Here is a 16320-nt window from a genome sequence, read left to right as displayed (position 1 = left end):
TTCCCACTTAGAGATGGAAGATTCCCCACTTGGGGTCCATCTTTTTGATATGCCTAAGGAAAGTGAGCTAGAAAGCGCTACAGCAGGGGATCTGGAACCTGCCTATTCCAATTCTGGCTACAGTCCCTCTTGCCTAACCTCCATGCGTCTCTGCTTGTGAGGCCACAGTGCATTGGAAGGATTAAAAGATGAGCTATAGAGTCAAGACCTCGATTCACCTCCTGTCTCTGGCATCGCAGGGCCCTGTGCTCCTGGGCAAGCTATTTGCTTCTTTGGGCCCCATTTGTGAATTAAGCTAAAAATAGTACTCTCCCCACCATGGGACTGTGGGAAGGATTAGATGGAATCATGCATGAAAAGCACATAGCAGAATGTTCCCTAAATGTTAGCCATTGTTATGTTATTATGTAATCTGCAAAGCATGTTTGGTTACACTGCATGAAATGCTTTCAGTCTTTCAAAGACACTACTAATACATGTGAAGTCAAACCCTGAAAATTAATTTCCTTTTAACAGTAAAGTCCTATGCCAGATGCAATGGATAATATTTCATGGACAAAGACCCCAGTCTGAAGACTTAAGTCTGACTTTTTTTTTTATTTAAAGGAGAAATTATCTTGTTTCCTGTGGTTTCATAACTTTCTTAACGTTAACACATTCGAATAGTCGGATCTATATGAAATTGTCACTTTTAAAGTCAGAAACCACAAGATAGTGGGCAATTTCAGATGGCTCAACCCCACGGATCAACTGCCCAGCAGATGAAAGGATTTTTCTAGTTGCCATGGAATTGCTGAAGATGAGGTTGAAAGGAAAACTATTCCACGTTGAACTCCTCTCCATCCCCACAGATAAGGAGGGAGTGATGCCACGCTCCCAAGAATTACAAATTTAAGTGCACAACCTTCTCCTTCCGGCCGCAAACGCACACGGGCATACCCCAGCTCCGACTCCAAACGAAACCCAAAGGGTGAAATTATATGTCCCAATGCCTGCAAATTCCCAAGGAGGGCACCAAAAAGTACTTGACAGTGAGTGTGCTGAGGAAATCGGGCAGCTGTTCAAGTCACCTCCTGTGGTCCTGCCAAATGTTTGAAAGGGAATGTGCCCTGTGCGTGTGTGCGTGTGTGTCGCGGGGAGTGGGTGCACGAGGTCAGGAGTACCTGGATGGGGACGTCCGAGTCTGTGGCGCTCTGCTTGCCGCCAAGTGAGCGTTGTGTGTTGTTTACTTCTTTCTGTGTGTGTGCCCTATACCTTTGTGCTTCTGGGCGCTTCTGTGTTTGTTTCTTGGCCCCGTCTCTGTTGGGCAGGGGTGACTGTGTGCCTGTGGCTTTCTGTGTGTGCGCGCGCGCGCACGCGAGCGTGCTTGTGGGTGCGCTGGACGGGCGTGTCTCCGTGTCAGTGGCTGTGGTTCCGTATAAGTCTGAGCATGTCCGTCGGGGTGCATGTGTGCCTGTCCGTGCGTGTCGGGGTGGGCACTGTCGTCTCTGTTGCCTAATGTGGGGGAGAGGCCGCCCCGGGGCCCGGGTCAGACAGGTAGCAGCCCCCAAAGAGCCCCAAGCTCCCGGATCGGATGGTGCGCACGCCAGCCCCAGCTGCAGGCCTCCGGGGGCAGCCAGGGAGCAGGCAGGGAGAGGTGGCCCGCCCACTGCAGGGGAGCAGCTGGGCCCCGCCCGGGCCAGCCCCGGGAGGGGACGGGCGAGGGGAGGGGAGGGGAGGGGAGGGGAGGGCGGGAAGGGGACCGGGCCTCGCCCCTTTGGGGCTGCCCGCCCGCCATTGGCGGAAAGTTGCCGCACGTCACCGCGAGGGCAGTCCCCTAAAGTCCTGTGCACATAACGGGCAGCGCGCAATCCGGGGCGGCTTCTCCAGAGCGCAGGCTGGGTCCGACGCGCCCGGGGAGCCCAGAGCACCCTACAGGCTGAGTGCAGGACGCGCCCCCCAGCACAGCCACCCCACGGCCCCTGGATGAGGCTTCCCGGCGTCCGCTCGGTGCCCGCAGCGCCGCGCCGGAGGTCCGCCCGCTGAGGCGCGGCCGGTGCGCCGGCAGCCAGTGCGCTCACCTGCCAGCCTGCGCGCCATGGGGCAGCCCGGGAACCGCAGCGTCTTCTTGCTGGCGCCCAACGGAAGCCACGCGCCGGACCAGGACGGCACGCAGGAACGAAACGACGCGTGGGTGGTGGGCATGGGCATCGTCATGTCGCTCATCGTCCTGGCCATCGTGTTTGGAAACGTGCTGGTCATCACGGCCATCGCCAGATTCGAGCGTCTGCAGACGGTCACCAACTACTTCATCACCTCCCTGGCCTGTGCTGACCTGGTCATGGGCCTGGCGGTGGTGCCCTTTGGGGCCAGCCACATCCTCATGAAAATGTGGACCTTTGGCAACTTCTGGTGTGAGTTTTGGACTTCCATTGACGTGCTGTGTGTCACGGCCAGCATTGAGACCCTGTGCGTGATCGCCGTGGATCGCTACTTTGCTATCACGTCGCCCTTCAAGTACCAGAGCCTGCTGACCAAGAATAAGGCCCGGGTGGTCATTTTGATGGTGTGGATCGTGTCGGGGCTTACCTCCTTCTTGCCCATCCAGATGCACTGGTACCGGGCCACCCACCAGGAAGCCATCAACTGCTATGCCAAGGAGACCTGCTGTGACTTCTTCACGAACCAAGCTTATGCCATCGCCTCCTCCATTGTGTCCTTCTACCTACCCCTGGTGGTCATGGTCTTCGTCTACTCCAGGGTCTTTCAGGTGGCCCAAAGGCAGCTCCAGAAGATCGACAAATCTGAGGGCCGCTTCCACGCCCAAAATCTCAGCCAAGTGGAGCAGGATGGGCGGAGCGGGCATGGACACCGCAGGGCCTCCAAGTTCTGCTTGAAGGAGCACAAGGCCTTGAAGACTTTGGGCATCATCATGGGCACGTTCACCCTGTGCTGGCTACCCTTCTTCATCGTCAACATAGTGCACGTGATCCAGGATAACCTCATCCCTAAGGAAGTTTACATCCTCCTAAACTGGGTGGGCTACGTCAACTCTGCTTTCAATCCCCTTATCTATTGCCGGAGCCCAGACTTCAGGATTGCCTTCCAGGAGCTTCTGTGCCTGCGCAGGTCTTCTCTGAAGGCCTATGGGAATGGCTACTCCAACAACAGTAACAGCAGAACAGACTATGCCGGGGAACACAGCGGAGGTCCCCTGGGGCAGGAGAAAGACAGCGAAGTGCTGTGTGAGGACCCCCCAGGCACGGAAAACCTTGCAAACCGTCAAGGTACTGTGCCTAACGATAGCATTGATTCACAAGGGCAGAACGGTAGCACAAACGACTCACTGTTGTAAGGCGGGTTTTTCTACGTTTTATGACCCCCCCCCCCCCCCAGCCAAACACTAAACAGACTATTTAACTTGAGTGTAATAAACTTAGAATAAAATTGTATAGAGATGTGCAGGAGGAAGGACAGCCTTCTGCCTTTTTTTTTTATTATTATTATTTTTTTAAGCTGTAACAAAGAGAAAACACATTCGAGTGATTGTTTCTTGTCCAGTTCAGTTCCTTTTTGCATGGAACGTGTTAAGTTTGTGTCTGAAGGGCTTCGGTCCCAGAGGACCTGGGGCTGCTCTGTTTTGATGACTTTTCCGTGGATCTACCTCATTGGTCAAGTATTAGGGGTAATATATATTGCTGCTGGTAATTTGTATCCGAAGGAGTCCTTCCTTCCTGCACCCTTGCACTGGAGGATCTTGAGTATTTCGGACCTTTCAGCTGTGAACGTGGACTCTCCCCGCTCCTCTTATTTGCTCAAACAGGGTGTCGTAGGCAGAGATTGGAGGGGCAGGCTTCAGTTGTTTTCCTGAGCAAAGTCTAAAGTTTACAGTAAATAAATTGTTTGACCATGACTTCATTGCACCTGTTTCTCCAAAAACCCTTGACTGGAGTGTGGTCGCCTCCCCCGCTGGAAACCGCAGGTAACTATTTGTAATAACTGCCCAGGGACTTAATATGGAATGATACGAGAATGGCATGCACTGATTGCTTAACCCTTTCTTTTGCCTTTGAATCTGCCGCTGCAAACCTGTAGCCCTCCCAGTGCCAGCTCGTCAAAGCAGTTCTCCCTGCTGACAGCATAGCTTGTCTCGCTGGTCCTATGGTGATCATTCTGTGTTGTTACATCAGAAACACTGACTCATAGAAACCGAGTTACGGACATCTGTTTCGTCCCTCCGTGCACCCTCACCACCCACCTTCCAGTTCCAGTAGCTGCTTATGTTATGTATTCGCTGCATCTCATAGGGGAGGTGTTTGTACTGCATCGGGGTTTGGCATTTTAAAGATAAAGGAGGGAGTTCTTAGGAAAAAGCTACTCAAGCACAGCCCTGTAATTCCAAAGAAAACTGAGAGGGTATTGGTCACAGGGAGAAAACTGGAAAACACTTAACCGATGAATACCTCATGACCCGGGAAACAGGATTTTAACCCCTTCTCTTTCTTTACTTCTGTCTCTTCCTGCCCGTCCCCCTCTTTGACCCTCCTGACTTCAGTATAAAGCGAGATGTCTCAGCCTCGGCACTATTAACATTTTGGGCCAGGTAGTTCTCTGTGGTGGGGGCTGTCCGATGCATCGTCAGCCGTTCAACAGCATCCCCGGCCTCTACCCAGTAGATGCCAGGAGCACCCTCTGAATTGTGACTACCAGAAAGGTCTCCAGACCCTGCCAAATACTCCTTGAGGGGTGAGACCACCCCTGGTTGAGATCCGTAGATATAAGCTTCACAAATCTAAACAGATTTTTAGAGTCTGTCTAATGCAATCGTTTGATTTTGCAAAGCATCCAAGAGGGATTTTCCATGGTTCGCCCAGTTAGTGACAGACCCCAGACCATCGCTCTCCCCTCCACCCCCCCCTGCCTTCCAAACTGGCCTTCCAAACTGGCCTTCCAGCTGCCCTGCCAATGGCTGGATTTGTGCATTGTTTGTTTGGTCGGGTTTATCAATGGAGGTGAGGCCGGGGAGTCTAAGACGGCCTTCTCGTGGAGAGATTCTAATACCCTTAAGAGGCACATGAGGGAAAATCACAAAAGTAAACACATTTCTTCTCCCACCCCCTTTCTATTTTTGCACCGTGTGTCTGAGCCAGAGCTTGGCCCAGGTTTGACAGAGAGGACCGTCCTCCCTGGCAACGCCAGCCTGGGGAGGATCAGCCTCCATGTTCATTGCCATTTCACCCGCTCACCAAGCTGACTCCACTTCTGTCTTCCCTTCTGTCCCAGCCAAGATCCCCAACCAGAAAAGCATTGGCTTCCTCTGCCTCCTGTCAGCTCAGTGCTGGGTGTCCGGGTGCACACTCAGCTCTCGGGAGAAAGTTAGGTGCCCAAGGTTTTGGAACGTGCCACAGCCAGTTGGAGAGTGTGTGCCCTTCGGCACTTTCGCTTCTCCAAGGGCTTTCATGCCGGTTGTCACATTCTCCTCCTGCTCGGGGGCCCACACCCAGAGGGGCAGGCAGCTTCTCCAGCATATCTTCACCCTTCCGGTAGCCTCACAGCATCTTGGACTTGAAAGAGTCCACAGAAAGCATTTGACATCCAAAGAGATGAAAACCTGGGAGGGGGAATGGCCTGTCCAAGGTAAGAAGTCAAGGATGTCAGAGATGGGGCTATGGCCGGGGAGCCTGGCTGTCACCTGTTATTCCGGGAGCTGATGTGTTCTCTCCACCACATTGTCATTGACTTCTGCGTTCACCCTCTGTTGTGGAAGCTTCGCCCTGGGGCTGTCCCCTAGCCAATTCATTCCGGTGGATGTTCTTATTGCTTTTGGGTCCTTAGCACAAAAATCAGGCAATGACCGAATAATCTGTGGTAGGGACAAGAGAAAGAATTGTTCTTTTCCTCAGCAAGAGTCCACTAGGACACCCTCAGCATTGAGGGGGAAGATACAAGAGTCCTTAAGCCACCGGGAATTTCAAGCCACTCCAGGTAGAGATTTCAGGTAGAAAAAAAAAATGTTGTAAACTTTTCTGTCATCGTTGTAAGTCCCGTGGACAATAAACATTGTTAACCAAAAAGAAAAAAAAATGTTGTATATATATTCTTTGGGTTACACAAGCATCTAATGCAATTTCCGTGAAAACTCCAGTACGAGGGAGTTTAGCCATCTCTGCGTTCCTTCAGGAATCCTTCAAATCCAAGAGCTTTGATCAGTGTTAAGGGTCTTGACAAGCAAGAGCATTTTTGGCATGCCTCAATCCCTTGCTTCCGGTCTCCTTTTGTTTTGGTTTTGTTCTGGTTTTTTTTTTTGGTGGGAAGGTAGGCGTCTGTCAGCGCCCCTCTGTCCCTCTTGCTGACAGGTTGGTTACATAAGGTTTGTGTTGGATTCATGATCGTGAAGTTTTCTTTGCCTGGACAGCAAGTTCTCAGAGTCTGTCAGATGAGAACCTTCTCCTGAGATGCAAGCTGACAGGTGTGCAAAGTGGCAGGCCAGGGTGGGCCTCCCCACTGAGGTCATTATTGGGGGAAGGAGCCTGGGGAAGAGGGAGCTTGGAAGCATAGGAACTGTTGTTACATGATGCTCAGAATAGTTCTGGCCAGGGGCGCCTGGGTGGCTCAGTCGGTTGAGCATCCGACTTCGGCTCAGGTCCTGATCTCACGGCTCGTGGGTTCAAGCCCTGCGTCGGGCTCTGGGCCGACAGCTCGGAGCCTGGAGCCTGCTTCGGATTCTGTGTCGCCCTCTGTCTCTGCCCTCCCCCTGCTTGCTCTCTCTCTCTCTCTCTCTCTCTCTTTCTCAATAATAAACACTAAAAGAAAAAAAATTTAAAAAAAGAATATTTCTGACCCGAAAGAAGCCCAGGCTAGAATCAGTCGGGGGTATTTATGGGGCACCTACTGTGTTCAGCGTGAGAAGAGTATAGGCTTCAGTCTCTACCTTCTGTAGCATAAGATGAATAATACTAAACAGGTCCCTTTTATGGTGTCTTACTGAATGAGACGAACAGTGCTGGTCACCTTTTCAGGCATTATGTCATCCTGACAGTCCCATGATGTAGGTAACATAATTGTCCTCTCCTACTAAATGAGACAACTGAGGCTTGAAAAGATTAAGTAACTTCCCAAAGCCGCACAAACTGGCTAGCTGCGGGGTCAGGACTGGAACCCAGGTCCCTGGGAGTCCAAACCCATGCAGACCAGGAAGCGGCACAGAGCAGCTCACAACCCACGCCCAAGTGAGTATAAGAACTAGAAACGCAATACCTCTCGGAAAGAAGAGGGAGCTTGCTGTGGGCTGGGGCAGGGAGGAATGTGCCCTTCGAAGCATGTGACTGCAGGGCTGCTGGGGACTGAGACAGGAAGCCAATCACCCAAGTGTCTAGTTTGTTTCTCTGAGTCTCTGCTTTGTCTTTTCATCGGAGAATCCGGCCAAACTGAAAAAAACCATCTGCAACTTTAAAACGAGCACAGGGTAGAGCAGAAACACGGTCTGCCTCGCGCCCTGGCGGATCCATTTTCGGTTCCGATGCTGGGAAGTTCGAAATTCGGTGGGCAGCTGGGCCTCGTGGAAAGTGTCGCAGGCCTAGGGGGGCCCCTGTAGGGGCGCTGCTCATCGGGAGCTAGCATCCTCGGGGACGGGGGTAGGGGGGCGATGATCTTCTGATAGCAGAGAGCGAGGAAGGTGAATGAGACTTGGAGTGAGACCTTTCACTGACAGCATAACGTCCACTAATTTCAGCCCTGTGCTACCCCCTCCTTCTCTGACAATGCAAATATAATATGAAGGAGGCATTTTTGAAATACCTAAGAGAACAAACTTCCCAAGGGCTTGAGAAATACTGGTGTCTTATGAATAATAGGAGGCAGGGTGAGGCAAAAAGAACCCTGCGCTGGGATTTGTGCAGCTAGGTTTCAGGTCTCAACTCCACCTCTCTCTCTCTCTCTCTCAGTCTCATTCTCTCTCTCTCACGTTGGGTCAGGCAGTTTTCCTCAGTGGACCTCGGTTTGCACCTGTATAAAATAATGAGAGCCGTGCAGGTGGTTTTCAGCTGTGCTCAGGTATGAGTTTATATAGCCATTAATTTAGAAGCCAATTAGAGACAGTCGTTTATATTTCTTTCTTTTTTTTTTTTAATTTTTTTTTTCAACGTTTATTTATTTTGGGGACAGAGAGAGACAGAGCATGAACGGGGGAGGGGCAGAGAGAGAGGGAGACACAGAATCGGAAACAGGCTCCAGGCTCTGAGCCGTCAGCCCAGAGCCCGACGCGGGGCTCGAACTCACGGACCGCGAGATCGTGACCTGGCTGAAGTCGGACGCTTAACCGACTGCGCCACCCAGGCGCCCCAGTCGTTTATATTTCTAATTAGAGTTGACGACATTTGTCGTGTAAATAATGGTTGCATATCCTGGGGGTGATCAGCTGGCAGAGGAGAATGCTGTGAAGACGTTTCTGATGCATAAATGCCTTCGAATATTTAAGGACCGTCTGGGGAAAAGGAGGGTATCAATTTTATGTGAATACCAGGAAGCAAACTGAAGCTTCAGGGAAGGTAGATTCCCAGCTCAGATGAAAACAACAAAACAAAACAAAACAGAACACCACAACACTTTGAAATAGTTTGTCTATCTGAATAGTGAGCCTCCTGTCATTGGGAGCATTCAAGAGAAGCCCGAATAAAGCTCTGTGTGGGATGAAGCACAAAGGGTTCCTGCGCCGCACAGGAGCTGGACGAAGCTCCTTCCAAATCTGTGCCTCTGTGTCCTTGAAAACAATAGACCTGAATGTTCTTAAAAAGTATTCAGACTGTTCCCTAATTCCAGCTGGCCTTCTCCCCAATTCCTCTGGATTTCGGAGGTTTCACTGCATTCCTAAACAGGAAACCTCCGGGGGAAATCAGGATCTCAACAGTCCCTGGCCATGGGGGGAAATCCAGAAATAGAGAAATAAGGTTAAGCAGTTTTCCAAACTGTTAGACCTTTTCATCGGCTGCTCTTCCCATGCCTTTTGCAAATGACCTACTAACTCCCAGAGAGAGAATAACGAGGGCCGCAAAGTCCTCTCTGCAAAGGCAATTACATACTTCTCCACCCTCAGAATCAGTGCACTTCCTGTGGTTTTTCCGTCACCCTCACAGGGCGGGAAGGAAGGGAGGCAGGTCCCTGGAAAGCACGGAGCACTTCAAAGCCCCTCTGGTCCGAGAGCCTAGAGACCCGGAGTCCCTCACGGCCCGGCCGCGAACCAGCTTGGCAAGCTCAGGCAGGGTCACTTTTCTTCCCTAGACCTGTTTTCGTCATCTCGAATGAGGGACAGCTTGGTTTCCATGAGTCTTGGGTTTCCCTTTTCCAGAATTCTGTGAGATTTCAGGAAGTGTTCGGTGCTGCCCATCTGGTGGCAAGGCTTTTATTTTAAAAGCACATTTTTTCCCTCATTAAAAAGGTAACAAATGTTCTTTGTAGAACCTTTAAAAATATAGGAAAGCACAAAATGAGATAAATCACGCATAACATTACCACCTAGAGATAGGCATCGTTAAACATGATGTGGATGCTTCCAGTCTTTGTCCTCAGCATGGCTATACAATGTGTATAAGTTTATTTTTAATTTTGTTTAAGTGTATTTGTTTGTTTTGAGAGAGAGATAGGACACGTGGGGGAGGGGCAGAGAGAGGGAGACAGAGAATCCCAAGCAGGCTCCTCACTGTCAGCTTGGAGCCCGATGTGGGGCTCGAACTCAGGAAACCGTGAGATTGTGACCCGGGCCGAAACCAGAAGTCGGAGGCCTAACCGACCGAGCCACCCAGGCCCCCCTAAATATATTTTTAAATAAAAGTGAAATCGATTATTAATACGACTTTGGACCCACCGAGAGTAATTTTACAAATGCCTCCTTGAATATATTCTATTTATAATATGACCCAGGTATCATAATTGGCCTGGCAACACACAGTGGCCAACAGTTTTCAAACTTTAGGGGCACAAAGGAATCATCACTCCCAGAGCATCTGGATACGGAAATCTGAGCTGGGACCTTCTAGAAGAATCTGCCTTCTAGCAAGTTTCCCCCCAGGTGTTTCTAACACAGATGTCCCCGGGATCACATTTTGATGAATAAGTTTACAGAGGTAAATTCTCAAAATCAGATAGAATCGCCTCTTCCTTGCTAGTGGGTGAAAAAAATTTTTTTCCATACTTGTCTCTTTGAAAGCATGCCTTCTGCAGATGGGCTCTAGTCTGCTTTCAGAGCCTAGGGTACTAACCACTGAACTCCTAGGGCAAGGTTCTGGTTGCATTGTTACGTGCCTCTGACCCAGCCAGTTGACTTATGTTAAAATAAATCTATTCAAGTTATAGAGTGGCCGATACCGACTGTTTGAAAAGTGTGACAGCAGCTGTCTATTTCCTGGAGCACCTCTGGTGATAACAATGGCCCCAGCTCCCGAGTGCTGCTATGAACTCCGCGTCGTGCTTGGCAGTTTTCACGCATGATCTCGTGTAGGGCTGTCGGTGACCCTACAACGTGGGGACCGTCATGTCTGTCCCCATGTTAGAAATAAGGAAGCGGAGCCTTGAAAGGGTTGCCCCAGTTGCCAAAGATTGCCCGACCCACTGGAATGACACGTATGCTGAACCAGAGCCCCTGTGCTTTACCGCTAGGATAGGCCATCGTTCCCCCTTCGGGGGTCACGTGAGGGACAAGTAGGGAAATGATGGTGCTAAGAAATTTTTCATGGGTGCACTTTGTTTCACTCTGCGGGGATTCTATTCATGTGCCCTGATTAACGTCTGAGCCTTGTGACTCGGAGACAAGCCCGGGTCATCGAAGGTCAGCTGTGGCTAAGTATCAGCTGGGAAACCAGATTGCCCTGAGGGTGGGCCACACACTACATCTTGCACCCGTATTCAGGCAGTTTGAGTGAGCTTCCCCCCCACCCAGGTAGGAAGCAGAGGTGGGCGCTTGGCCCCAGCCCATCAGTTGGCACTGAGTCAATCCTGACCATCATGGCAGGAAGCCCTTGACAGCCGGATTTGGGGCGCTTTCCCCGTCTCTCTGCCCAGGTTTCACATTGGAGAATAGCCAGGGGGGATGGGCACTGAGCAAGCCCGTAATATCTTTAGTGAACTAAGAAGCCCCAGGCTCTGAGAGGTGGGGACGGTGACAAGGTAGCACAGGGGCGGGGAGAGGACCATCTCTCCCGGCTTGCGTTATAGTCACTTTTCCAGTGCTGAGCGGGGAAGGCTGCAGTTTCTGAATAGAGTCCCTTCTCCAGGAAGAGAAAACAGTTTTTAAAATCACAACAGCAATACTCATGACAAAGCAAAATTGGAGTCCTAGGGAGCTTTTGCTTTCTTTTCAACTACAGCTGCCTTTGTCTGGAGAGTTTTCTTCCTTGTGCCCATTCTGTCTCTGGCCTACTGTCTAGTGTTGGTCTTGTTAAAGTCCCATCAGATGCTCCGAAAGATTGCAGACAACCCTGACAATCTGTTTGGTGTTTTGCTTTGTTTGAGAGGTACCCACAGTTCTCCTGAGATGCATTGTCAGCCATAAGCCTGCTCTGCTCACAGCTTCAGACTTCTTTCTTGTTCCAGGTCCCAGTGTTTTCTCCATAATTCCAAATGATCACCTGGTCTCCTCCACCTAACAGAAGTGAGGGTCAGCTTCAACGGCCTGAGGTGGCCAGCCTCAGAAATCTCTTTCTATAGGATCGTGGAAGGCTTAATGGTGTCAGTGGAGATGTGAGTTTCCAGGCACAATTTTATTTTACCGCAGTGGGGTCCAAAAATGATTTGGGGGAACTTCTGAGAAAATGCACATTCCTGACCGTAGTCCCTGAGATTCTGATCTCACAGGACTGCGGTCGGGAGCCGGCAATCTGCATTTTGTCACAAGTTCCCCCAGAGGACCATGGTGCAGGTGCTGTGAGGCAATTTGGGGACCTAAGGCTGAACTGGCTTCCCTTGCCCGCCCTTCCCACGGAAGAACACAAAATGTAGGCATACAAAAGAAAGGATCCTGTACACTTGCATACATTCACAAAAAAAAAAAAATCATCGTATCAAATAACCGGAATCCTAATTTTCCAACGTTATCAAATAAAACAATGTAAGTGAAAATAATGTACAAATGATAAAGAAGTACCCTGAATGACAATAAAATGCCTTGAGCAATTAGGCACTTCATTAAAAATGTGTTTTGTGACAACATGGCATCTACACAGTTATACCCCCAAAAAAGCATCACTGTCACCTAGTCCCAAACCCTCTGCATGTAGCCTGGGAGGTAGTGGCACAGGAAGAAAAGGAATTTTGCTGCAGTGATAGACTCCCAGTCCAGTGCTCCTTCCCCCCTGACACCATGCCCTGGTTAAGTCAAATCGTACCAAGGTCTATATGAATCAATTTGCCTAATGTACATAAACCCTCCTACTTAGAAATCTGACGGGGGTCCCACCCAGCTGCAGAGAAGGGTATGATTCATACATATTCACACATATACCTCCACAGATGGACACACCCAAGTAAACACACACACACACACACACACACACACACACACACACACTTTAACCCCGATGCCTATACCTATATCCACACAAACACATATATATGCACATTTCCACATAGCTATGTGGCCACAACTAGGTTCTTTCATGTATACCCCCATAAGAATACATCCACACAGGGGAGCCTGGGTGGCTCAGTCGGTTAAGCGTCCGACTTTGGCTCAGGTCATGATCTCACGGTCCGTGAGTTCGAGCCCCGTGTTGGGCTCTGTGCTGACAGCTCAGAGCCTGGAGCCTGCTTCAGATTTTGCGTCTCCCTCTCTCTCTGCCCCTCCCCCGTTCATGCTCTGTCTCTCTCTGTCTCAAAAATAAAGAAAATATTAAAAAAAAGAGAATACATGCATACATACAGGACACAGACATACTCAGACCTAAACCTTAGAGAAATACACACGTGCGATGCCCAAGCACACTTTTGTGTGCTCCAAATGAGCAAAGGCGCCACGTCATGTAATCACGGTCCCACTGCTCCCCAAGTGGATTCAGGTTCACATGCAGACCCCTTTTCCTTGGTAAGTATATACACCCTTCATTTCATACATGTGTATTGAGTTCCTATTAAGTGCCAGGGATTGTTAGGTGTTGAAGAACACAGTTTATCTTTGCCCTTACTGAGTTTGTGTGTAATGCAAGAGAGAAGTTTTTTAAAATGCATACAAAGTTGCAACTGTGGTATGTGCTAGGGAGGAGGTGTGTTTTGAGGGCATCTAAGAGCTCTGCAAAGTTTCCCCCAAAGAAGTGAGGTTTCTTTTTTTCTTTCTTAAGTTTATTCATTTACTTTGAGAGAGAGAGAGAGAAACAGAGCACATGAGTGCGGAAGGGGCAGAAGGAGAGAGAGAGGAGAGAGAGAATCCCAAGCAGGTCTTGCACTGTCAGCACGGAGCCCCAGTCGAGGCTCAAACTCACCAGCTATGAAATCATGACCTGAGCTGAAACCAAAAACCGGATGCTTAACTGACTGAACCACCCAGGCACCCCAGAAATGAGGTTTCTACTGAACCTTGAGGACTAGCTAGATAATTTCTTGAAAAAGAAAGGAGAGAAGAGTATGCCACTCAGGTAGAAAAGCATGTGCAAATGTCCTGTGATGAGAGAAAACCTCATGCATAAGAAGACTGAGCAAAGGTCAGTTTAGTCCGTGTGCAGAGAGGGAGAAGGAAGCAGGGGGCAGGACAGGCCCACAGGAGGCAGCAGGGGCCACACGTGAAGAGACTTTTTAATTAATTTATTTTTTAATGTTTATTTATTTTTGAGGGAAAGACAGAGTGCGCATGGGGGAGGGGCAGAGAGAGAGGGAGACACAGAATCCGAAGCAGGCTCCAGGCTCTGCGCTGTCAGCACAGAGCCCGATGTAGGGCTCGAACTCACAGACGGTGAGATCACAACCTGAGCCAAAGTTGGACGCTTAACGACTGAGCCACCCAGGCTCCCCCAAACCCTCCGACTTTGGAGCTGTGGGCTATTACACTTGGCCTCACTCCTGGCCTTCCTGCTCTGTTCCCACTCCTCTTGGCTCAGAGCACACGATGACAAGGTGGGGTTTCTTCCAGAACATGATCATTGACTATTCTTGGCCTGGGCAAGGAGGGGAGGGTGGGCAGGTCGGGTTGCATAAAGATCGCCTTGTGTCCTCCCAGAGCTGTAAGCAGGGCCTCTGCCCAGCTCCAAGCCCGCAGCGCCCTCTGCACAGAGTTGCCAGTGAATGTAAACGATGGGAAATGCGACGTCTGCAGGTCCTGGCGGGGACAGCGGTAGGACTCCAAGTATAAGCATTTCCTAAGTGACCACCGCACTAAATGTGACACTAGAGGAAGAAACAGACAAATCCCTGCAGGAAAGCCTTTCAAGGCAAGATGTCTGACCGTGTCCCTCACTGCCCAGGCCAGTAAACGCACGTACACGCAGATTTACACGTTAACAAGATTCTCCTCCGGTGGCTTGAAGCATCTCACAACAGAGGGAGAAGTAGGGGGTAATTCATCAGCCACCACACTCTGCATTATTTTCCCTCCGATGAACTGGATTTACACTGGTACGTGTTTTGCTCCTGCAAAGCCTGCAAGGTCCTTAACCAGAGCCAGTGACAGACTCCAGGGAGATCAATAGGCACATTCATGTCCAATTAAAGGCTCACCTAGAGCCTTACGCCTTAAGGCCATAAAGATGTTCCCAAGTGAGTTTTTGGACATTGTGAAGACTCCTACCCCCTGAGATCCTATGTTTCCCAGCGTGTGCTCGGAACTGTTTTCTTCTATAATTAAAAAGAATTATATAATGTAACTTGAAGCTCTTTTTATTTTGCTTCAGGCCGCGGAAGCAACGCCCTTCTCCTCTCCCAGTTGGGTGCTCTTTTATGCTGTCCTGGAAGCAGGTACCAGATCCATCAAGTGCCGCAGACCATCTGTGCTCGAGGGGACACCGTGTCCCAACAGTCCCTCACATTGATCGAGCATTTGGCAGGTCACAAAAGGCTTTTCTATCCGCCGCCGTCTTACCTAATCCCATTTCACAGATAAAAAGACTGAGGTTAAAAGATTTGCCTGAGGGCGTGGAGCTACCAGCAGGCAGGCTTGGGACTTGAACTCAGGTCTTCCTACCCACAGTCAGGAAATGACAAAAGTTCTACTGTGCTCAGCGACCCCCCTGGGACTCAGGTTCTTTTCCCCCGTACTCCTCTGCTTTCTGCGGCACTGTACCAGATAAATTCAACGTCCACACTCTCCAGCACTGAAGCCCCAGGTGCCAGGCTGCGGACGAGTGACCGCCCGCTCCGGGGACAGTCCCCAGGATGCTTCCGATATTGACAAGCCCCAAGCTTGGGTGAGCTCATGCTGGGAGGGGCCAGCGCTCGGCTTGGCTCTATCAACCGCGGCTTAGAGCAGAAGCTCCAGGCTTTTCGGCTTCCTCGTGGCCGTCACCAGATGCACTTTCCCCAAGTGAGAGCTGTGGGATCACTTACCCGCCCCCCCCATGCCCCCACCCCCGCCCCCAGCAGCTCAGGCCCTGCTGAGGCTGTGCATGTTCACTCTGCCCGGTCCCTCTTGGATCGCAATGTTTCTGTGGGAAGGCCTGGTGTGATTTGCCCCGATCCCATGCCCATTTGGCACAGCCCAGCCTGCTTCGAAGGGCCAAGCTCCACACCTTGGTAACAACTGCAGACTCCAGGAAGTATTTCAGCTTCGTGAAAACAGCCTGTGTTTGGCTAAAATGTCCTAGTTTGGTCACAGCAATTAGATGTTCTTGTTTTGCACACACATCTTCCAACAGAACTGCCTTGGAGACAGGTGAACAGTGTTTAATGGGTCTGGGAAAGCCTGAGGTGGAGGGCACATCCCGACCACGAGGAAAGCCCCCACGGGCAATCTCTTCCCCTTGGAGTGTCAACTGGTCTGCTTTACTTAGCTCTGCAAACAGCATTTGATTCATTCATTCATTCATTCACTCCTTGAAAAGATGTCTGAATACTTATAAATGCCAGAACCCATGCTAGCTACAAGGGATGTCGCTATGACCGAGACTGACGTGGTGGGTCCCTGCACTTTAGTTTCTTACAGTCTAAATTTTTTTTTTTTTGACGTTTATGTATTGTTGAGACAGAGAGAGACAGAACATGAACGGGGGAGGGGCAGAGAGAGAGGGAGACACAGAATCGGAAGCAGGCTCCAGGCTCCGAGCCATCAGCCCAGAGCCTGACGCGGGGCTCGAACTCACGGACCGCGAGATCGTGACCTGAGCTGAAGTCATACGCTTAACCGACTGAGTCACCCAGGCGCCCCTAGTTTCT

General features: G+C 50.4%; 1 protein-coding gene across 2 annotated transcripts; it reads left to right on the top strand.

Annotated features, from left to right (window-relative positions):
* Nucleotides 1–1831: 1831 nt before the first annotated feature.
* Nucleotides 1832–14971, top strand: ADRB2 (adrenoceptor beta 2). 2 transcript variants are annotated; one of them, XR_007156547.1, is made up of 2 exons: nt 1832–3961; nt 14844–14971. XR_007156547.1 is itself a non-coding variant. In XM_047879398.1 (1 exon), the coding sequence occupies exon 1, from the start codon at nt 2078–2080 to the stop codon at nt 3332–3334; it is 1257 nt and encodes a 418-aa protein (XP_047735354.1). In that variant the 5' UTR covers nt 1832–2077; the 3' UTR covers nt 3335–4346. The 2 variants fall into 2 exon arrangements, 1 of the variants encoding a protein (XP_047735354.1); XM_047879398.1 differs by lacking the exon at nt 14844–14971 and having other exon boundaries at nt 1832–4346.
* Nucleotides 14972–16320: the final 1349 nt, after the last annotated feature.

The sequence above is a fragment of the Prionailurus viverrinus genome, chromosome A1, assembly GCF_022837055.1.
Source record: "Prionailurus viverrinus isolate Anna chromosome A1, UM_Priviv_1.0, whole genome shotgun sequence".
NCBI classification, from domain to species: domain Eukaryota; kingdom Metazoa; phylum Chordata; class Mammalia; order Carnivora; family Felidae; genus Prionailurus; species Prionailurus viverrinus.
The sequence above is the reverse complement of the archived record's forward strand: the minus strand, read 5'-3'. Positions and strand labels throughout refer to the sequence as shown.

Coding starts and splice junctions, on each gene's coding strand:
- ADRB2 (XM_047879398.1), top strand. CDS start 2,078: ATGGGGCAGCCCGGGAACCGCAGCGTCTTCTTGCTGGCGCCCAACGGA.